The following is a 21,669-nucleotide window of genomic DNA, read 5'->3' as shown; positions in this document are numbered from 1 at the left end:
AAAGCGGGCCGTCCCTACTCCTCAGCGACGCTCTGAGCGGGAGAGAGGGGAGGTCCATGCCTGGTCCGGGGGCACCCCCTCCCCTCCCACCCCCTGCAGTTCTCACCACCAGGCTGAGCCCCGAGCCAAGCTCTGGCGGGCGGGAGGCAGGGGCTGCAGCTTGGCGGCTCCCTCTCCGGCCCCTTCTCCTCAGTGAGGGGAACCGGGGCCTGGGGGCGGATGGGCCCCTGTTCCCGGGGCTCACAGGAGGGCACAGCTGGCCCCGTCTCCAAAGGCTCTGTGGCCCCGGCAGGTCACAGCCTCGAGGCTGCCTGCGTGCAGGGCGTGGACGGCCAGGGGTCAGCCAGCAGCGGGGGAGCACGGGGGCTGAGGCCGAGCTCCGGGCCTGTCTACCCGCACCCCCACTCCTCCAGTGGGAGCTCCACTGACCTGGAGCAGCAGTTTCTAAATATCCAGGAATCTTCGAGCTGGTTGTCACCCAGTGGGGAGCCTGCAAGTGGCCGGTGGGTATGTTTAGCCAGGGAAGCAGCCGGACCCCGCACAGCAGGGCCCTCTTTCCGTCAAAATGGGCTGGTCAGCACCCCCTGCCTCCCCAGGCCCGGGTGCTGCAGCTTTCGCCTGGAGCCCCTTGCAAGGTCCCCAACACCCAGGGGAGGGTGGAGGCTATGCCCGCCCCAGGTCACGGGCTCCTTGCAGGAGTGCGGCTCCGTGTTGAGCTGGAGGCTTCCTCCACCCCCATCATGGCTTGGGGTGAACTAGCCTTTAAAAAAAAAAAAAAAAATATATATATATATATATATATATATATATATATATATATATAAATGTATTTCAATTGATTTCAGAGAGGAAGAGAGAGGGATGGAGAGGTAGGAACATCAATGATGAGAACCATTGATTGGCTGCCTCCTGCACGCCCCACACTGGAGACCGAGCCTGCAACCGGGCATGTGCCCTGACCGGGAATCGAACCTGGGACCCTTCAGTCTGCAGGCAGGCACTCTAACCACTGAGCACGCTGGCCAGGGCTGGAGAAGGCCTTTGACTGGCTGCCCTGCTGTGACAGAGGAACTGGCTGAGACAGGGACCCCTCTGAATGCTGGGGAGGCCCAAGGAGACCTGGGCTGCGGCCTCTGCCCCAGGTGGGAGGGAGCGCCTGTCTGCCCCAGGGCTCCCCGTGGGAAGGTGCTCTTGGGGTGCACGGCCACCCCAGTGCTGGCTCATTCTGCCCAACAGCACGTGGAGGGACCTTCTCTCGCCCCTCCCTCACTCCAACCACCAGCGCTCCAGTAAGGGCTGTCAATCATCAACACAGCCCCTCCTTGGCCTCAGCCCATTGGCTGAGGGATCGTCACATGACCCAGGCCGACCACTCAAGTTCTTCCCCAGGATTTTAGCCAGTTCGGAACCTGGGACAGGAACCCACTTCTGCCTCCTCTGGGGGGGGGGGGGGGTGAGTCCCTGGGGACGGGCTCATGAGCCGCCGGGAGACACGAGAGGTCGGGCGAGCAGATGAGCAGGAACGAGGCTGAGACAGCTTCCCCACAGCCGAGCCCCCCTGCTGTGGGGCCCACTCCAAACGGGGTGGGGGGGAGGCCGGCGGCCAGCAGGCCTGATGGGGTCTCCGTTCCCTGATCTGGGGGGACCCCAGGGCCTCCCGACCCAGAGCAGCCGCAGACCCCAGCGGTGCTGACGTCCACGCACACCCTGTCCACACTCCACTGCCTGCCCCACCACGGGGGTCCCTTCGTCGCTGCCTTCCCAGCTCCCCTCTTCCCGGGCGGCCATTTTCCCAGCTTCACAGGGTCCCCACGCATCCCACGGGGGCAAGACCCGCCACCTTTCACTCACTCCACAGACATTTCCTGAGCACCTACTGTGTGCCGGGTGCAGCCCTAAGAGCTGGGGCTGCAGCAGCGGAAGCGTTAGACCCGACTCATCTGGGCAACAAACGAGGGCCTTTGGCCACTGCGTGTGCCTCACGCACTCAGAAGAAAAGAAAGTGCGACGGGCCCGGCTGGTGCGGCTCAGTGGTTGAGCGTCGACCCAGGAACCAGGAGGTCGGGGTTCCGCCCCGGTCAGGGCTCATGCCCGGGTTGCACCTCGACCCCCAGTAGGGGGCGTGCGGGAGGCCGCGGTCCATGATTCTCTCTCATCGTTGACATTTCCCTCCCCCCACCTACCTTCCTTCTCTGAGATCAGTAAAATGTGTGTAGACCTTAGAGAGGGGTGGAGGGAGGGGAGGAAGCCCCTCCTCTAACAGACCAGCTACGTGCTGGGACCTGTTTTCGCTGCCTGATCTCAAATCTAGGGCCTTGGCTTCAAGACCTACGACAAAGAATAACCATTGTTTTATTTCTGACAATTGCCTGTTACAATCAGCCAGGGCGCCGGCCGGCTGAGCCACCGCCAGGTCCCAGGCTCAGCGGCCGTGGCCGGACGGAAGGAAGTCACACCGGACCCAGCGGCACGCAGCTGCGGTGCACACACCAGAGTTTAATCCACAAAACCCGCAGCAGGAGCCTCGGTGTCACACGTCACGTCCTGTCCTGTGGCTGTGCTTTCTGTCCTTGGCCTGGAGGCGGAATTTGGAAAAACCGTCGGCCCCGGTGCTTCTGAGACCCGGGGAGGTTCTGGGCGAGCTCTCCTGTGGGGCCAGGGGCACTTGTGTTATTCCGGTAAAGGTGCCCCTCTGCCCCTGCTGCAGGCATGGAAGCAGCTGTCCCGGCTCCAGCGGAATGCGATCCTCTCCGCCCTGGCCTTCCTGCTGTGCTGCGGGCTCCTGTCCTACCTCAGCGCGGCCGACCCGTGGACAGGTACCTGCTCCGGGGGCGCCGGGGGCAGCGGAGGGGCCGAGGCAGCTGCAGCTGAAACTGCCCAGGAGCCGTGAAGGGCGGGGAATGAGCACTCCCCAGGTTAAGAGGGGGATGGCGTCCCCAGCCTCCTGGCCGGACACGGGCACTGCTGCCAGTCCTCTGGCTGCTCCTGCGTCTGCCGTGGGCAGGTGTCCGCCCGCTGCCCTGCGGTGGAGGCTCGCGGTCAGTGCCCCCGTGGTTCTCAGGCCCCGGGCCGCCCTGTGTCCGGAAAGGACGAGAGGACGGCCGGGAGCCGGGAGGGGCAGGGAGGTGTCCTCCCCACGTGCAGACACCCAGGCAGCGCAGTGGGGCTGTGGGTGGGGAGGCGGACGGACAGCCACGGGCTCGGAGAAGGTGCTCGCCCTCGGCTGTTCTTGAACGCACAGGGGACGGCCCGAGGCCTGGGGGGCCCTCGGTGAAGCAGCAGGAAGCGCCGTCTGGGTGTCCCCCACGGAGGCTCTGAGGTCCTCGGGGCCTGGGCGCTGGACTGAGGAGGTTCTCTGGTTCAGCCCCGAACGGCAGGCCAGCGGAGGAGCAGAAGGGGAGGCCCGCACACCCGCCCGTCTTGCTGGCTCCTCGGAAGGCAGATGCCGACCCGGGACAGGGCCCGTGGCTGCCGCCTCAGGTACCTGCCGTGAGCCGGTCAGGCTGGCACGGGCTCAGTGCCAGAGGCCTTGGGACAGGACGCAGGGCTCACACCGATGGCGAGGATGTCTGTTCCCGCCATCTGATGGGTGTGTCACCCCCATGCTCCTCCGGGCGGGTGGGCGACCCTGGGGAAGGAGGAGGTGGGTCTTCCCTTCGACCTCGGCCGTGTGCCTGCTGGTCCCGGGGCCGGGGTTTGGTGGTGAACAGAGCAGACTGTCCTCTCCCTCGGCCAGGGCAGCCTCCCTGAGGACAGGACCCGGAGCAGCACTGGGAGGCTGAGGGCACCGAACCTGCAGATCAGAGCGCCCCACAGAGACACAGGGGACAGGCGGCAGGAGGAGGGACGAGGCGGCGGACGAGGCTCCTCAGAGAGAAGGCCCGCCCGGTCGGTCGGTCCGTTGGTCATCAGGTGCCAGGAGCTGCAGTGAGCGCTGGGCGGAGGCTGCCTGTGGCGTCTCTTCTGGAAAAGAAGCAGAAGGGAGACAGCGTCTGGCGCCGCAGCCTGAGCAACGCCAGTTCTCAGAGGAACCCCCGGAGCACAAGCAGCAAAGGGAGAAGCAGGCATGCTGGGCGTCATCGCAACAGGAGCTTCTGGGCACCGGGCACAGCCTCTACGGAGGAAGGAGGACCCACAGGATGGAGGACGTCCCAGCTGCTCGTCTTACCAGGATCCGAACCAGGACGCGTTGGAAAAGCTCCTGAAACTCAGCAACAAACAACAAAAGAGCCTTCACCCAGGGGGCGTCGCCGCATGAACCACCTGACACGCCCAGGACCGCGGCCACCCTGCAGCCCCGCGGTGCGAGCTGAGCGCACAGGGCCCACGTGGGGACCCGGGTCCCGATTCAGAAACGGGCAGGGCACCTGGATAGCCAGGCCAGTGTGGCTGAGCGTCAACCTATGAACCAGGCACAGTTCCATGCCCGGTCCCGCACGTGCCCGGTTGCAAGCTGCATCCCCCGTGTGGGGCGCGCAGGAGGCAGCCGATCCATGATTCTCTCTCATCTTTGTTGTTGTTGTTGTCAGTCACACCCGAGGATATTTTCCCATTGATTGTTAAAGAGAGAGGGGGAGAGAGGGAAAGACAGAGAGAAACACAGACTGGTTGTCTTCTGCACGCGCCCTGACCAGGGCCTGGGCCAGGGAGGAGCCTGCAACCGCGGTGCGTGGCCTTGACCGGAATTGAACCCTGGACCCTTTGGGCCACAGGATGACGCTCTATCCACTGAGCAACACCGGCCAGGGCTCATCTTTGGTGTTTCTCTCTCCCTCTCCCTTCCTTTCTGAAATTAATTTTAAAAAAAAATTTTTTTTAGAGGGACGTGCCCTAACCGGTGTCGCTCAGTGGATAGAGCGTCGGCCTGTGAACTGAAAGGTCCCAGGTTCGATTCCGGTCAAGGGCATGTACCTTGGTTGCGGGCACATCCCCAGTAGGAGGTGTGCAGGAGGCAGCTGACCGATGTTTCTCTCTCATGGATGTTTCTAACTCCCTATCCCTCTCCCTTCCTCTCTGTGAAAAATCAACAAAATATATTTTAAAAAATAAAAGAAGGGACGTTCTGACACACGCTAGGACACACGTGGACCTTGAAGACGTGATGCTGTGAAACAAGGCAGACACCCATACCCCGCCCGTGAGGTGGGCAGCGCGGGCGAACCACGGACGTGGGCGGACCACGGACACAGTGGACCACGGACATGGGCAGACCACGGACATGGGCGGACCACGGATGTGGGAGGACCATGGACACAGTGGACCATGGACATGGGCAGACCACGGACATGGGCGGACCACGGATGTGGGCGGACCACGGACATGGGCGGACCACTGATGTGGGCGGACCATGGACACAGTGGACCAGGGACACAGAGGACCACGGACACAGGCGGACCACAGACACGGGCAGACCATGGACACAGTGGACCAGGGACACGGGCGGACCACGGACATGGGCAGACCACAGATGCGGCCCTGCAGAGCTGTCAGATGGCGGCCAGGTCGTCTGGGCCGATGACCTTGCTTTGGAAAGGGATGAGGAGAGGCTGCCCAAGGCTGCGCGCGAGCTTAAGGTGACGCTTCACAAGGGGAACCGGGTGGGTGGGGCCTTCCGTTCCTTACCCTCCGTTGCTGCCGCCTGGAGGTCTAAAAGGGCAGAGCAGGCGTGCTGGGGTCCAGGTCCGGCTCCCAAATCTGCGAGCTGTGGAGGGAATTAGGCCCCAGGCTTTGAGGGGAGGCTTGAGGGAAGGCTGTGGACCCCCAGATGCACCCCCCCCCCCCGTGCAGGGCTACCACGTGGGGCAGGACCGTCCGAGAGGGAACAGGACACTCCTTCCGGGTGACCCCTGGATGGAGAGCTGCCGGGGGGCCCGCGGGGAGCTGCGGGCTGGTGCCTGCGCTGAGGGGGGCTGGAGCAGGAGCAGTGAAGGGGCTGCCGTCCGGGGTGGAGGCTGCGCGTCCTCGTCTCTGCCCGGCCCCCCCTCTGCCGAGGCCTTGGGCCCCGAGCAGGCAGCTGCCTACTTCACACAGGACAGGCAGCCCTGGGCGCAGCCGCGGGGACACAGGAACATGGACACGGGGATGCGGGGACACTGGATCTTGGAGACACAGAGACGTGAGGAGGGGGACACGGGGACGCGGGGCGGGGGGCACGGGGACACGGGGACGGGGGGGCAGGGGCACAGGGCCAGGGACGTGGCGACAGGGACACAGGGGTAACGGCACAGGGACACGGGGACGCAGGGCCGGGGGCACGGGGGCTGGCACACGGGGACGGGGACGTGACACGGGGTACATGGGGCGCCCGGGGTGCACGGGGGCATGGAGACCGAGACACAGGAGCAGGGGCACGGGGTCACGGAGACACAGGGGAAAGAGCAGAGTGACGGGCACCCAGGGACGGGGCCCCGGGGGCACGGGGGGTAAGGGGAGCACGAGGACACGGGGACGGAGACACAGGGACAGAGGGACATGGGGACACAGGGGCAGGGGGAGCAGGGGGGGCAGGAGGACATGGAGACCGGGCGGCCGGACAGGGACTGGGGGCTGGGGGCCCGGGGGGGCAGGGGAGGGCCACGCCCGTGGCTGGTGTGATGTGGGCATCATTGTCACCAAGCTGTTGCCTCAGTGACGGCCTTGGACCAGGACAGCGGGGCAGTGGCCAGCCCCCAGCCCCGAGCCCTGTCCCCGCACCAGGCCGGAGGGGCTGGGCAGAGCCGGGGTCACGCTGGCCAGGGGCAGCCTGGGGAGGGGGTGTTGCCGTTCTGGCTGCCCCACCCCTGCCCGCCCGGCCCCTGCCCAGCCCGGCCCCTGCTGCCCCTGGACCAGCTCCTTCCCAGGGCAGCTGCCCGCGGCATGGGCACCCCACCCCCACGTCCAGGCCTCCCTCCTCCCCCTTGGCAGCCTCGTCCCCCCCCGCCCGTCCCCAGGCCTGTCTGCAGGGGGACCAGGCCCAGGACACCTCCGCGTGGCCGAGAGGCCGGTTCGGGGGGACTGGTCACTCCTCCCGCCGGCGCCTGGCACGAGCAGGACCCGTCGGTGACCGGCGGGGAGCGGGGCGCAGGCCGGGCCCCAGCAGCTGCCGCGCACCGCCCAGTCCCCGCGCCCAGCCGGAGCCTCCGGCGGCCGCGGCGCCCGTCTCCATGGTGACGCGAGGGCAGCGGAAGCGGGAGGACGGCCAGCCCCGCCCACCGGTCACGTGAGGTGCCCGCCAGTCAGGTGACAGCCCGGGTGGTGCCCGCGCCGCAGACATGGGCCCCCGGTGCCCCCTGGCGCTGCCCGCGGCCCTGGCCCTGCTGCTGGCGCTGGCGCGGCCCGGCCCGGGGGCGGCGGGGCGGCGGGGACCCCCTGCGGCCCCCAGCGCCCCGGACCCCGGCTTCCGGGAGCACTACTTCGAGCAGCTGCTGGACCATTTCAACTTCGAGAGGTTCGGCAACCGGACCTTCCCGCAGCGCTTCCTGGTGTCGGGTGAGTTCGGGGACCCCGCCCCCCGCCCCCGGGCCGGCACCGGCTCCGGCTCACCCTCGCGCTCACCCGCAGACCGGTTCTGGAAGCGGGGCGAGGGCCCCCTGTTCCTCTACACGGGCAACGAGGGCGACGTGTGGGCCTTCGCCAACAACTCGGGCTTCATCCTGGAGCTGGCGGCGCAGCGGGCGGCGCTGGTGGTCTTCGCGGAGCACGTGGGTGCCGGGCCGGGTCCCGGGCAGCACCGGGCGGGTGGGTCCTGGGCCGGGTCCTGGGCAGCACCGGGCGGGTGGGTCCCGGGCCGGGTCCTGAGCAGCACCGGGTGGGTGGGTCCCGGGCCGGGTCCTGGGCAGCACCGGGCGGGTGGGTCCCGGGCAGCACCGGGCGGGTGGGTCCTGGGCCGGGTCCTGGGCAGCACCGGGCGGGTGGGTCCCGGGCAGCACCGGGCGGGTGGGTCCTGGGCCGGGTCGGTGCCGGGCCGGGTCCTGGGCAGCACCGGGCACGTGGGTCCCGGGCAGCACCGGGCCGGTGGGTCCCGGGCCGGGTCCCGGGCAGCACCGGGCGGGTGGGTCCCGGGCCGGGTCCTGGGCAGCACCGGGCGTGTGGGTCCCGGGCAGCACCGGGCGGGTGGGTGCCGGGCCGGGTCCTGGGCAGCACCGGGCACGTGGGTCCCGGGCCGGGTCCTGGGCAGCACCGGGCGGGTGGGTCCCGGGCCGGGTCCTGAGCAGCACCGGGCGGGTGGGTCCCGGGCCGGGTCCCGGGCAGCACCGGGCGGGTGGGTCCCGGGCCGGGTCCCGGGCAGCACCGGGCGGGTGGGTCCCGGGCCGGGTCCTGAGCAGCACCGCGCGGGTGGCCACGGGCGGGCCGGGCGGGGGCGGGGGCCTCGGCGAGTCACTGTCCCGCTGCCCGCAGCGGTACTACGGGAAGTCGCTCCCGTTCGGCGAGCGGTCCACGCAGCGCGGCCACACGGAGCTGCTGACGGTGGAGCAGGCGCTGGCCGACTTCGCGCGGCTGCTGGAGGCGCTGCGCCGGGACCTCGGGGCCCAGGACGTCCCCGCCATCGCCTTCGGCGGGAGGTGGGTCCTCGCCCCCGTTCTCTCCCGGGACCCAAGGGCCTTCGATGTCCCGGGTCCTTCCGGGCCGGGCGCGGGCGGGGAGCAGAGGGGCGGGGCTGGGAGGCGCCCTGGCGGCAGGGGCTGTGTGGGCCCAGCCTGGATCTTGCGTCCCACCAGCTACGGGGGGATGCTCGCCGCCTACATGCGGATGAAGTACCCCTACCTGGTGGCGGGCGCGCTGGCGGCCAGTGCGCCCGTTGTGTCCGTGGCGGGCCTTGGCGACGCCTACCAGTTCTTCCGGGACGTCTCGGCGGTGAGTGGGGGTGAGGGGGGCTGGGGGTGGGACTGGGGTTCCAGGGGGGCTAGGGCTGGGGTCCCGCAGCAGCCTGGCTGCAGCCACCTGTCCTTCCTCCAGGACTTTGAGGGCCAGAGTCCCAAGTGTGCCCAGGGCGTGCGGGACGCCTTCCAGCAGATCAAGGACTTGTTCCTACAGGGAGGTGAGGAGGCCCCCCCCCCCACTGGCCAGCAGCCCCCAAAGGCCTGCCTTACCCGCCCCCCACTCCTGTCTGTATTCCCCCTCCCGGCCAGCAGCACCCTGCCCCCCAGCAACCCCAAAAGGCCTGCCCTGCCTGCACCCCTTCGCGGCCCCCCCAGCAGCACCCGCCTCCTGGCCAGCAGCCCCCAAAAGCCTGCCCCCCCTGCAGCACACGACACGGTCAGCCGGGCGTTCGGCACCTGCCAGCTGCTCTCGAGTGGGAAGGACCTGGCCCAGCTCTTTGGGTTCGCCCGGAACGCCTTCACCATGCTGGCCATGATGGACTACCCCTACCCTACCGACTTCATGGGGCGCCTGCCTGCCAACCCTGTCAAGGCAAGGACCCCCCATCGCCCCCACCCCCCATGGGTCCCGGCCAGCTTCCCAGGATGGTTGATGCCAACCGCCACCCCTCACAGCCTGGGGCCAGGGCAGGGCGAACGGGAGGGGTGCAGGCCATGGGGGTCTCCGGCTGAGGCGCCCCGCTGCCCCCCAGGTGGCCTGCGACCGGCTGCTGAGTGAGAGCCAGAGGATCGCAGGCCTCCGGGCACTGGCAGGTGCGTCTGCCCTGGGCCCTGGTGCTGAGAGGGGGCCCCAGTGTTGGTGTGGGGATCCCGGGGACCTCGGGGCCCAGGAAACCCCACCACCCCCACCTCTCCTATGGCCCAGCCTGGGGCCACTACCCCAGGGGCTGTGGGAAGTCACGGCCGGGAGGGCAGGCACTGCTGGTGCAGACCCGGGGTGTGCCCTCCTGGGCACACAAGACCCCAGGGTCCTGAGCGGGCAGGTGGGGGTGTGTCCAGGCACCGGCTCAGCCCCCTCTCCCCAGGGCTGGTGTACAACTCCTCGGGCACGGAGCCCTGCTACGACATCTACCTGCAGTACCAGGCCTGCGCAGACCCCACTGGCTGCGGCTTGGGCCCCAACGCCAAGGCCTGGGACTACCAGGTATGGGGGGGGCCTGGGACTGTGGGGTGGGGACCCCGGGACCGTGGGGAGGGGGGCTGGGACCGCGGGGAGGGGACCCCGGGACCGCGGGGTGGGGGGCCCGGGACCGCGGGGTGGGGGGCCCGGGACCGCGGGGTGGGAGGCCCGGGACCGCGGGGTCGGGGGCCCGGGACTGCAGGGTGGGTGCTGAGTGAGGCTGCCCACAGGCCTGCACGGAGATGAGCCTGACCTTCTCCAGCAACAACAAGACGGACCTCTTCCCCGCGCTGCCCTTCACGGAGCAGCTCCGCCAGCAGTACTGCCTGGACACCTGGGGCGTGTGGCCCCGGCAGGACTGGCTGCACACCAACTTTGGGGGGGCCGGTGAGGCTCGGGGGTGGGGGGCGGCTGAGCTGGGGTCTGAGCTGCCTGCCCCACAGCTCACTGAACTCGGGGCCCCACCTGGTCCCCCCAACCTGCTCTGTCCCTTCCAGACTTCAGAGCCGCCAGCAACATCATCTTCTCCAACGGTGACCTGGACCCCTGGGCAGGGGGCGGGGTGAGTCCCTGCGGGGCTCCCCATGGGGCTGCAGACTTCCAAGGAGCCCACTGGGCCTGGGCCACACCCACACCCACACCCACACCCACACCCGGGTCTGCACCTCCTCACCCTCCTGGCTGATGGGGTCAGGCCTCTGATAACCTCTCCTCTCCAGTGAGGCCAGTCGAGGCTGCACAGCCTCCTCTGTAGTTACTGCTCTAGCTGCACCCCCGGCCAGCATGTGCAGCCTGTGCAGGCTGTGTGGGGGCCCCCTCCCTCCGCACACCTGACGGGCGTCTGACCGACAGATCCAGAGGAACCAGAGTGCCTCCGTCCTGGCCATCACCATCCGAGGGGGAGCGCATCACCTGGACCTCAGGTACAGCCGCCGGGAAGGTGCTGGCCTGCCCCGGCCCCCGCCGGCCCTGGCAGGGGTGCTGACCCCTCCCCTGACCTGCTCCTCAGGGGATCCCACCCGGCAGACCCCCCGTCCGTCCGGGAGGCACGCCAGCTGGAGGCCACGCTCATTGGCCAGTGGATTGAGGAGGCCAGGCGGGCGCAGCACGGAGTCTCCAAGGCCGCGGGGCACTCCACCCGCTAGGACCCACAGGGACACCAGGGCGGGCGTGCTCGAGGGAGGGGCTGGGCAAATGCAGGGGCCTCGCCAAGTCCCATGGGGGAGGGAGAGGACACGGTGTATGCGTGCCCAACCTTCCCCATCATCAGTCACAATAAAACGTCCTGAACCCCCAAGTTTGCTGTTTGTGGGTGATGGGGGCCAGCTGAGCTGTGACACCAAAAACCGGAGGCCACCCCAGCGACTCCACGTCCCTCCTCTGCGGTTTTCAATGTCACCACCACCAAGGGATGCTCCCCAGGAGCCCCGCCCCTCCCCCCTCCCTGTCCATCTTTGGAGGCCCTGGCCTTGGGCAGAGGTCCCTCAGGCCCAACCTCTTGCAGAGGAGGGCAAGGCCAGTCCTGCTGCACAGCCCGACCTGGGGGAGCCCACCCTCAGCCATGGGGCCTGCATGGGGTTGGGGGTGGGGTGGGGCAGAGGCCACTTCAGGGCCAGGCCTGCAGCTATAGACCCAGGAGAGGCGGGCTGGGCCCTGGGCCTGCGGGGAGTCAAGGGCACGCGTACATGTCCGAAGGCCAAGGCCCCGGCCCCTGGGAGCCCAGACCTTGGCAGAGGTGCGTCTCCTAGGAGAGGCCTGGCTTCAGAGAGAAGAGCATTTCCTAAAGATGCTGAGGGCAACGGGCTGCCAGCTGAACAGGGCGGAGAGGGTCGTGGGGGCAGGGACCCAGGCAAGGCCAGGGGGTGGTCTCTGCGGAAACTAACCGTCAGTCCTGAGGTGGGTGCTGCGGGAGGGGAGGGGCCACCGCAAGACCACGCCCAGGAAAGCAGCACCTGGGGTGAGAGGTGCCAGCGGGTCCTGAGCTCAGCGGACAGTGAGGGTGACCAGCCCAACGCCCCTCCCACCTGTGCCGTGTGTGCGCGCAACACACACACACATGCACTCGCACACACACACGCGCGCGCAACACACACACGCGCACACACGCACACGCAACACACACATGTGCACCCACACACACACACACACACACACACGTGTGCACGCGCACACACGCGCACTCACACACACGTGCGCGCACACACACACACACACACACACAGCAGCGCAGGAGCAGATCTACTTTATCCCGAGTGAAGGTCCGTCCCATCGGGAGGCCGGGCGCAGGGCACACCTGCCCGCCGCCCCCGTGGGATCCCTGAGTCCAACACGTAAACAGCACAGCCAGCCAGGTGTCCTGGTCAGTGGGGCCACAGACACCCCGAGACCTCGGACAGGACAGGGCCACAGACAGACCCCGAGGCCGAGCTGCACTCTGGTCCCTCGCTGTTGCCCTGAAGATGTGGGCCTGGGGCCCCCCGAGGCCGTGCCCCCCGAAGCCCGTGCGCTGGCTGGTAGGACGTCCAGATTTCAGGAATGTGAGCCATGGTTTGAGATTCTCAGGAAGGAGGCGGCCCGTGGACGGGACCCCTGAACACAGCGCTGGTCTCCCTCCTGGTCCCCGATGATGGCCCGAGGGAACCACAGCTGGGCAGACACCTGCTGCCTGCGGCCAACCCAGCACCTCACAGCCCGGGTATGGCCCGGCCCAGCTGCCTCCTGGCCTGCTGTCCAGCTGGGCCGACACCACACGGCCAAGGTCAAAGGAGGGTGGGCCTATCCAGGGCCGGGGCCCTGCTGCCAGGCCCCTCCAACACCAGAAGTGAGACCCCAGGGCAGCGCCCCATGGACCCGCCCTACGCGGGGGCCCAGATGGGCAGGGGGTGGGCCTCGGTGTTGAACACATAGGAGTCCAGGCTGAGCAGGTCCATGTCGTCGGAGAAGAGCAGGAACAGGTACTTGAGCGTCTCCCCCAGGAAGAAGCTCTCCATCTTGTCCCTGGGCTGTGGGTTGTGCGGGTCCTGGACGTTGCTGATGGAGGAGTAGCCGCCTGAGGGGACCTGGAGGAGCCGAGGCAGGGTCACTGCGTGGGCACAGCCCGCTCCCTCCTCAGGGCCTGGAATGGGGGCACTGAGGGCCCCAGGGGACTGGCTGCCTCGGGCGGTGCCAGCTGCCTCCAGAACCCGCGGAGGCCTTGCTAAGGCCACTCCCAGCTCTGCCCAGCACGGTGGGCCCTGGGGAGGGTGTGACCTCTGTGCTGGGGAGGGAAGGGGCTGGGGGAAGGGGCGTGAGGCATGGCCAGCCCTCGGCGCTCACCCGCGTGTAGGTGTTGAAGCTCTGCAGGATCTCCCAGCCCCAGTCCTGGTAGGTGCGGTCCCCCGTGAGGCGGTACAGGTAGAAGAGGCTCTCCACCGTCTCGGGGCGCAGCAGGTTGTGCCTGTCGGCCGGCTGGGGGCACAGGCGGCGTGAGGCCCACACAGGGCCCTGGGCCGCCCGCCCTGCCCGGCCCCACTCACCTTGACCTGCACGTCCTTCTGGTCCTTCTGCGCGTGCAGATTGAAGTGCGCGATCTCGGGGCTCAGCCCCGTCGCCATCTGCCTGTTCATCTGGTAGCAGGTTTCCATGAGCGCCCGGGCCAGGTCCATGTGGTCAGCGGGCAGCCCGTAGTGTGCGCCCAGGGCCAGCGTCCCTGGCAGGAAGCACACCAGGTGGTCCTGCAAGTGAAGGGCCTCCTCACCACCGCGGAGCCTGCCTCCCCGTCCCAGGAGCCCTCGGCCTCCACGCCAGGAGCAGGACCCCCGCGGCCCAGCAGCCTGACCTGGCCTCTCCCTGGCCCCCAGCCACAGTGATCCCGGCTGCAGGGGGGCAGGTGCCTGTGGCCCTCTCGGGTCACCCCTCCCCCCACTGTGGGCACAGCCTAGGCCGGCAGCCAGTCTGCCTGTGGCCCTCACATTCCTGGCCCACATGGGGCCCGGATGCCAGGGCGGAGCCGCCGGCAGCGCACGCACCATCTTGGCGCTGAAGCGGCCGTGGGCGAGCTCCCCCACGAACGTGAGCTTGCTGGGCTCCGATCTGCGCAGCAGGTGCCTCCTGATCCCCTCCACGGCCTCCAGGTAGTCGTCCCGCAACCTGAGAGCAGGCCCGGCCTCAGTCCGGAGGGTGCACGGCCCGTCCGGGGGCAGACCCCAGGGGTGCTCACCCCTAAGGGCTGAGGCCGGCCTGGGGGTGGGGCCTAGGGTGGGTCAGCTGAGGGGCAGGGCAGTGCCTTCTGCTTCCCAAACAGGGTGGTCCCTTCCCACCTGTCCGAGCCCTGGAGGGCGGCTCCCTGACAGGAAGACCTGGTGAGAGGGGCAGCCACGCGAGCCCCCTCCCGCCCTCCCCACACCCTGAGGGCTGAGCTCCAAGGAACCCGCGGAGGGAGCCCAGGTGTCCTGGCGCCCTCTCTCCAGAGGGGACTCGCGGGGCTGCATCCACCCCTCCTCGGGGAGGGAGCTGGGCCCGCAGCCAGACCCTGACCCCAGCTCAGCACCGGCTCAGGCGGCCAGGCCCTTCCCTGGCATGTGCTGTGCTGAGAGGAACTGCGTCCCACGGGCACCCCTGGAGCTGGGACGGTGCAGAGCGGCCTCACCGCGTGTCCTGCCGCTGGCCCTGGATCCACTGCTTCAGCAGGTACTCGTAGTAGCTGTCGGCCCTGGCGCCCAGGGTGAACACGCCTCCGTGGGTGAAGAGGCCGCTGTGCGTGTTGATGAACATGGGCACCAGCCCGTCCTTCTTCCCCGACAGGGAGTGGACGTGCCGGGTCACCTCCTCCGCGGCCTCCTGAGCAGGCGGGGGAGGGGGGTGAGCGAGGGCGCCGGGCAGCCAGAGGGCTTGGTGCCCTCCGCCCTGACCATCCGTTCCCCGGGCAGCAAGGCCTGTGTCCTGGACGCTGCTCCTTGGCCACTGACCGGCCGGCCCACCCTCACAGCGCCCTGCTTGTCCACAGGCGTGGCCGCCTTGGGGCTGGCCTGTCCTCTGGGCAGGTGGGGGCCCCGCAGGGACGTGCCTGAGGCCACACCCAGTCCCCAGGCCGCCGCCCAGCAGGGCACCTGCTCCGCCTCCTGGGGGGAGGCAGGCACGTCCCTCCGGAGCCCAGGGCTGCTGACCATCCCCTGCCCCCGACCCCTGTCCCCTAGTGAACGCCCACTCGCCCTTCCAGACCCACCAGCCCAGCTCGTCTGAGCCCACACCTCGCGGGGCGGCACCACGCACGAGCTCCCACGGGCCCGTGCCCCTTCTCCGAGTCAGGACCCCGCACGGGTGCTTCCTGGGCTTCTACCCAGCACCTCCCTCGTCCCGACTGTTGGTTCCCCATGGCGGCACAGGCCTGGCAGCACGCGGCCCGAGGCCGTCTCAGCAGCAAACAGCTACCGCTGGGCTGTCACCACCTCAACACGAAGACGCCACTCGCACCGAAACGTGAGCTCAGCCCCGATCACGGGCCACTGCAGGCCACGGAGGCCGTCAGCGGGGACAAGCACAATGTCACCAGCACAAAACTGGCTGCGATGCCAGCGCGTCAACACGTCCGGCCCAGGCAGCCGTGACGGGGCCTCGCATGCTGCCTCCGAGGCGGCCGGGACAGGGTGCCCCCAGAGCCCTGCACCACCAGCCACCAGCCGTCAGGCCCGGAAAGAGGTGCTACAGCAGGTGGGGCGGGGGTGGGGCCAGGGAGGGGTCGCACCAGCCAGCCAGCGCCTCCCCGGCCTGAGCTCTGGCATCGCTGAGGAAACAGGACTCTGAGGCGTGAAGAGAGGCAGGGGCCTGGCGGCCCAGGACCAGTGCCCCACCATCGGCACCCGCCACGCCGAGCCAGGGACTCCGCCAGACACCAGGCCTCACCTGGAATTTCTTGTCGCCCGTGAGACGAGAGAGCTCGCGGAACTCCAGCTGGATGCTCGTCACCTCGGCCACCGTGCTGTCGGACGTCCACCAGGGCGGGTGGGCCACGCCAGTGCCGATGTTCACGTCCGAGTACGGGATCTTGGAGGGCGTGCGGAACGCAGGCATCAGCCGGTTCCCAAAGTCTTCCTGAGGCGCACACAGCGAGGTCGGTGCTGGCGCTCAGAGAGGGTGGCTCCCTCCCCTAGCGCGGACCGCCACCCGCTCCCACCCTGGGGAGCTCGCCCTCCACGCAGCCAAGGGGCTGGGCTCCGAGCCCAGCGTGTCCCTGTGGCTGCAGGGGACGGGCACGCACTCGGCTCAGCTCCTGCCAAGACAGACGAGTGGGTGCGAGGGAAGGGAAGTGGAGCAGCCCGCCCAGAGCTCCCGGAGAGAGGAGACAGGGAGCAGGCGAGGCCCAGCCCCGGGCCCGGCGGGCACGCACGGCTTTCTGTAGGAAGAGCGCGTCCCCTGTCAGGTGGTAGGCACTGAGCAGGCCCCCCAGAATGCGGATGGTGCTCTCAAACAGGTTCACGTCCACGTCCTTCTGAAACTGCAGCTTCTCGGACACCCACCTCCGGGCTTCTCCGAATTCTATGGGAACGGGAGAGGGAGAGGGCACGGGACACGCTCGTGGGCCCAGCACTGCCCTCGGGCCTCCCACCCCGGGTGACACCCGTGCTCCTGTCCACCTTTCTGCTGAGGGTGCCAAGGCAGGAACCCGAGTGTTCGGGTCTGAGCTGACGGGCCAGCGTGCGGCCGGGGAGCCACCTCAGCCGTGAGCACAAGTGGTCGGCATCAGAGGCCACGGCACAAGGACACGGGGGTGGCTCAGTGGCGGCCTCCAGCCTTCTCAGCCAACGTCGGTTTAGAAATAACCCATGACGCCTAGTCCCAGTTTGCCCCCAGCTGCGGCACAAGGTGGACATCGAGGACGGTTCCGGGTCCTGGCAGCTACATCAGACCACGTGCCACCTCCACTCGGGGCCCTCCCAGCTGCAGCAGAAACCCCGGCGGGAAGGCCGCTGGGCGCCCACCAGGGTCCACTTGGCTCTTGGCAGGGGCCTCTCTGCTGCCCTAAGTGCCCCCAGGACGCCTGGATGTGAGGTGACAGAGTCCCCACAACCAGCACGCCGGCTCCTGGCCCCCAGGGAAGGAGGCGCGTCGGCGGGCACGCAGGGGGGACCTCCGGGCACGCAGGCTCACTTGCCCGCCGTCACACGCGGGCGCTCGCGGGAGCCGGCGGACAGGTACCTTTCCTCAGACCCAGGATCCACATGGTGTCCAGGGAGTCGACCAGGGTGAGGCCGAGGCCGAACCACTCGCTGAAGGACTTGGACACGGGCCTCAGCTCGTCGTGGCCCCAGGCAAACTTGCGGTATCCGGCCCACGCGTGGCGGAAGGCGTCTATGACGGCCTGCTGGCGCTCGTTAGGGGAGGCTGCGGGGGGAGCGGGCCAGGGGGACAGGACCTGGTCAGGGAGGACAGTCCCTCTGGGGCCCCAAGCAGGGAGGCTGAGGAGCCGGGGAGCACTGTCCAGGGTCACAGGGCAGCATGAAGGTCAGGGGATGGCCCCAGAGTGAGACCCTCAGAGCTGGACAGGGCTGTGGAGGCGGAGGCGCTGGGGCCTCACAAGGCAGCTTGGACTCACGTCCACCAGGCCTGTCCGTCCACCTGCCGAGCCACAGGGAGCCCCGGCGAGCAGAGCGTTTCAGGCCGCAGACCAGTCACACTGGCTGCGCTGGCAACGTGGGCTCGGGAACGTCCACCGTGACGGGTGTCGTGACGAGGACCAGACCACCCGCCTCTCGTGAGCCCGCACCTGGCGTCTTCCAAGAGGAGACCCATGAGGTCCCAGTGTCACTGGCTTCACAAAGCGTGTCCACTCTGTGGGGCAGAGGCCCTCAGTGTCCCTGACAGGCCTGGCCGCCAGCCCAGCTCTGGGGTCCTACGTCCTTCCCCAGAAGTGCCGGCACCCAGGAAGCCCCCAGCCACGGTGACTGAATGCAGGCACCCATGCAGCTGCCCACGTCTCTCAGGCCCGGGAGCTGCCGCGGGCGGGAAAGCAAGCCTCCCACACGCATTCCCGTTGCCTCAGCCTGGACATGGGGCACCGGCCTCAAAAGGCCCCTTGCTGCCCGGCCGGCGTGGCTCAGTGGCAGAGCATCGGTTTGATTCCCGGTCAGGGCACCTGCCCAGATAGTGGACTCAATCCCCAGCAGGGGCTGTGCAGGAGGCAGCCGATCAATGATTCTCTTGTCAATTATGGTTCCATCTCTCCCTCTCTTTTGGAAATCCATAAAACACATTAAAACAGGAAAGCCACGTGTCGCCGCCTAAGCTCTGAGGAGGGTGTGCCCTGCGTGCAGGGGCTGCGGCCCCAGGAGGATGGCCGGCACTCTGCCCTCGCCAGGGACACATGTGTCCACGTGCCCTCGCCCGCAGGATGCCCAGGTGGGGCCCAAGAGGGCGCAGGGGGCCTCACCTCGCTGGTTCTGAATCCTGGGGGCCTGCAGAGAGGGCCGGGCAGGGGCCTCTGCCTTCCGGGAAGGAGCCTGGGTGCCCGGCTCCGGTTCGATCACTGCTCCCCGCCAGCTGCAGGGAGAGGAGGTCAGCAGCCGAGGGCAGGACAGGCGAGGAGGTGCCGCCTCGGGGCCCAGTCCTCCCGCCACCGGGCCCCCTGCAGGATGGGCATGAGTTGTCGCTTCAAAGGGAAGACACAGGTCTGCCAGGTGCTGTTCCCTTTTGGCTTCTTTTCCAGAAGAGACGCCACAGGCAGCCCCCGCCCGGCGCTCACTGCGGCTCCAGGTACCTGACGATGGTCCTTGGCGGGTCTTCTCCCTGGCGAGCCTCGTCCGCCGCCTCGTCCCTCCTCCTGCCGTCCTCCTGCCGCCTGTCCTCCACGTCTCTGTGGGGCGCTCTGATCTGCAGGTTGGGGGGGCCCCGCCGCACATGCCTTTGAGGCTTCTGGACGAACATCACAGGGAAGGTCACAGTGAGAGGAGCTCCCTGCCCACTGGCGGCCATTCCCTGTCCACCGGGGTCTCTCCCATCAGACCCGACCCCCGGGCTGTGCACACGCTGGACTCTTCCTCCTCACAGTGACCCGCAGATTGAGGGGCCTTTCACCCCGTCTTCTGCCCCTGACCTGGGTGGAGACTGCACACGGCTGGTGCCCCTGGGTGAGGGCTAAGCCCTGGCCTGAACATCTCTGCTGGCACAGGCCCAGGACTCACAGGGCCTGGCCTGGACTGGTCTGGTTGGCCCCTTCCGAGTCCAGGCCCTGCTGGGTCTCAGCCCCCGACCTGCTCTCAACTCTCCCCAGAGGCAGGCCCTCAGCCTCTCAGTGCTGCTCCGGGTCCTGTCCTTAGGGAGGCTGCCCTGGCCCAGGGAGAGGACAGTCTGCTCTGTTCACCACCAAACCCAGGCCCCGGGACCAGCAGGCGCGCAGCCGAGGTCGAAGGGAAGACCCACCTCCTCCTTCCCCAGGGTCGCCCACCCGCCCGGAGGAGCATGGGGGTGACACACCCATCAGATGGTGGGAACAGACATCCTCGCCATCGGTGTGAACCCTGCGTCCTGTCCCGAGGCCTCTGGCACTGAGCCCGTGCCAGCCTGACCAGCTCACGGCAGGTACCTGAGGCGGCAGCCGAGGGCCCTGTCCCGGGTCGGCATCTGCCTTCCGAGGAGCCGGCAAGACGGGCGGGTGTGCGGGCCTCCCCTTCTGCTCCTCCGCTGGCCTGCGGTTCGGGGCTGAACCAGAGAACCTCCTCAGTCCATCGCCCAGGCCCCGAGGACCTCAGAGCCTCCGTGGGGGACACCCAGACGGCGCTTCCTGCTGCTTCACCGAGGGCCCCCCAGGCCTCGGGCCGTCCCCTGTGCGTTCAAGAACAGCCGAGGGCGAGCACCTTCTCCGAGCCCATGGCTGTCCGTCCGCCTCCCCACCCACAGCCCCACTGCGCTGCCTGGGTGTCTGCACGTGGGGAGGACACCTCCCTGCCCCTCCCGGCTCCCGGCCGTCCTCTCGTCCTTTCCGGACACAGGGCGGCCCGGGGCCTGAGAACCACGGGGGCACTGACCGCGAGCCTCCACCGCAGGGCAGCGGGCGGACACCTGCCCACAGCAGACGCGGGAGCAGCCAGAGGACTGGCAGCAGTGCCCGTGTCCGGCCAGGAGGCTGGGGACGCCATCCCCCTCTTAACCTGGGGAGTGCTCATTCCCCGCCCTTCACGGCTCCTGGGCAGTTTCAGCTGCAGCCGCCTGTGGAGCCGCTGAGACGAGGGTCCTAGGGCACGGCCCTGACTCCGCCATGGTGCCCATGTGCAGACGCGGGTACCTGTCCACGGGTCGGCCGCGCTGAGGTAGGACAGGAGCCCGCAGCACAGCAGGAAGGCCAGGGCGGAGAGGATCGCGTTCCGCTGGAGCCGGGACAGCTGCTTCCATGCCTGCGGCAGGGGCGGAGGGGCACCTTTACTGGGAATAATCCCGCGGGGTCTCTCCCACCGGGACAACCTCGGGGAGGACGGGGAGGAGCTCAGGAGGTTCCCTCGCTGCGGGACGGGGGCGGCGCCCTCGCGGGGGTGACCGGCTGGGCCCGGAAGCCGGGGCAGAAGGCACCGGGGCAGGTGAGACGGGGAGGGAAATGGACGTCGAGTCCACTTGTGTCCGCACATGGGCCGCGGGGAGACCCCGAAAGGCGTGTGCAGGGCTCCGGCCCCGCCGGACCTGCCCAGATGCGGCGTGTGGACGCCCCGGGGCCGCCGGGGCCGCACCGGGGGTTAACGTGGTCGCGCTCCTGCTCCCGGCCCCGCAGGAGCGCGCATCCGGGACCCTCAGGTCTCCGCTGGGAACCCGCTGGGGGTGCGTCCGCCCGGTCCGGCGCCCTCCCCCGCCCAGGCCGCCGAGCTCGGCCCGCGGACAGTGCAGCCGGGACCCGCGCCCCCTCCAGGGCCAGCGCCTGCACCTCCATCCCGAGGCGGCGCGCCGGGCGGAGACCACGGGGCCGCGGGGCGTCCTCACCCGCCAGCACGAGCGGCGCCGCCGGGTTTTGCTGCCGTCGTCGCGCTGGTCAAGGTTCAGCGTCACGGAGATGAAGTCCCGCCGCGGCGCGGGCGGCGCGGGCGGATACATGACGGCGGCGGAGGCGGCCCGGGGGACCCCGCCCGCGGGCGGCGTCAGGAGGCCGGGCTGTGCGGGGGGCCGGCGGCTCTGATCGCGGGACACCCGCGGGCAGCCATCGCAGTTCGGGCAACACCCCGCCCATCGCGCCCGCCGCCAATGCGCGTGCGCCGCGCCCTCGTAACCCCACTGCGCGTGCGCCCGACTTCGGGTTGACGTTTCCGGACACCTGCGTCTGTTTACTCCGGCGCCTTGGTGTGACGTCACACCCGCGACGCCGACGCTGTTCCGCGCCTGCGCACCTCTCGCCTGGGTGTGGGCGTGGCCTCGGCAGGGAGGCGGGCCGAGCCGTCAGCGTCCGGCCGGGCGCGCCTCGTCCTGGTTTCCCCGCAGCGGAGCCCGTGTGCACCCAAGTCCCGCGGTCAGTGAAGGGCGGCCGGCCGCTCCGCCACCGTGGTGCCGGGCGAGGGGCGCGGGGCCGGGGCGGTGCAGCCACCTGGATGGCGCCGTCACCGTCACCGTCACGGCGACCCGCCGCAGGATTCCCGTCCCTCCGACCGGCTGGTCATGGGGGCGCATGCGGTTCCGCACCCGGCGGGGCGCGCTCTTCCACTCGTAGCAGAACCGCCCGCTGCTCTGGGGACCCGCTCAGCT

At 69.0% G+C, this 21,669-nt stretch overlaps 3 protein-coding genes across 12 annotated transcripts; 1 reads left to right on the top strand and 2 right to left on the bottom strand.

The window, feature by feature from the left end:
- Positions 1-2,329: 2,329 nt before the first annotated feature.
- On the bottom strand, positions 2,330-7,109 carry LOC139020596 (ESX-1 secretion-associated protein EspI-like). Of its 9 annotated transcripts, none has more exons than XM_070430247.1 (6): positions 5,794-6,766; positions 5,623-5,701; positions 4,169-5,523; positions 3,485-3,963; positions 2,821-3,342; positions 2,330-2,647 (listed from the first exon to the last, which is right to left on the bottom strand). In XM_070430247.1, the coding sequence occupies exons 1-3, from the start codon at positions 6,604-6,606 to the stop codon at positions 5,039-5,041; spliced, it is 1,377 nt and encodes a 458-aa protein (XP_070286348.1). In that variant the 5' UTR covers positions 6,607-6,766; the 3' UTR covers positions 2,330-2,647; positions 2,821-3,342; positions 3,485-3,963; positions 4,169-5,038. The 9 variants fall into 9 exon arrangements, 6 of the variants coding, with proteins under 6 accessions (XP_070286348.1, XP_070286349.1, XP_070286347.1 ...); XM_070430248.1 differs by having other exon boundaries at positions 2,821-3,020; XM_070430246.1 differs by having other exon boundaries at positions 2,821-3,628; positions 3,794-3,963.
- Positions 7,110-7,206: 97 nt separating this feature from the next.
- On the top strand, positions 7,207-11,275 carry DPP7 (dipeptidyl peptidase 7). Its single transcript, XM_070430244.1, has 12 exons — positions 7,207-7,467; positions 7,540-7,679; positions 8,377-8,540; positions 8,697-8,832; positions 8,935-9,016; positions 9,224-9,390; positions 9,551-9,611; positions 9,884-10,002; positions 10,209-10,365; positions 10,476-10,540; positions 10,831-10,901; positions 10,988-11,275. The coding sequence occupies exons 1-12, from the start codon at positions 7,251-7,253 to the stop codon at positions 11,121-11,123; spliced, it is 1,515 nt and encodes a 504-aa protein (XP_070286345.1). The 5' UTR covers positions 7,207-7,250; the 3' UTR covers positions 11,124-11,275.
- Positions 11,276-12,204: 929 nt separating this feature from the next.
- On the bottom strand, positions 12,205-21,217 carry MAN1B1 (mannosidase alpha class 1B member 1). 2 transcript variants are annotated; one of them, XM_070430243.1, is made up of 13 exons: positions 20,917-21,217; positions 20,234-20,342; positions 19,535-19,650; positions 18,710-18,864; positions 18,383-18,492; positions 17,152-17,337; positions 16,343-16,491; positions 15,859-16,047; positions 14,606-14,796; positions 13,986-14,106; positions 13,494-13,691; positions 13,294-13,425; positions 12,205-13,037 (listed from the first exon to the last, which is right to left on the bottom strand). In XM_070430243.1, the coding sequence occupies exons 1-13, from the start codon at positions 21,025-21,027 to the stop codon at positions 12,834-12,836; spliced, it is 1,971 nt and encodes a 656-aa protein (XP_070286344.1). In that variant the 5' UTR covers positions 21,028-21,217; the 3' UTR covers positions 12,205-12,833. The 2 variants fall into 2 exon arrangements, with proteins under 2 accessions (XP_070286344.1, XP_070286342.1); XM_070430241.1 differs by lacking the exon at positions 20,917-21,217 and adding an exon at positions 20,861-20,881.
- Between the last annotated feature and the right edge of the window lie 452 nt (positions 21,218-21,669).

This window comes from Myotis yumanensis, unplaced genomic scaffold, assembly GCF_028538775.1.
Source record: "Myotis yumanensis isolate MYYU_CA2020_CCGP unplaced genomic scaffold, mMyoYum1.0.hap1 SCAF_12, whole genome shotgun sequence".
Lineage (NCBI taxonomy): Eukaryota > Metazoa > Chordata > Mammalia > Chiroptera > Vespertilionidae > Myotis > Myotis yumanensis.
The sequence above is the reverse complement of the archived record's forward strand: the minus strand, read 5'-3'. Positions and strand labels throughout refer to the sequence as shown.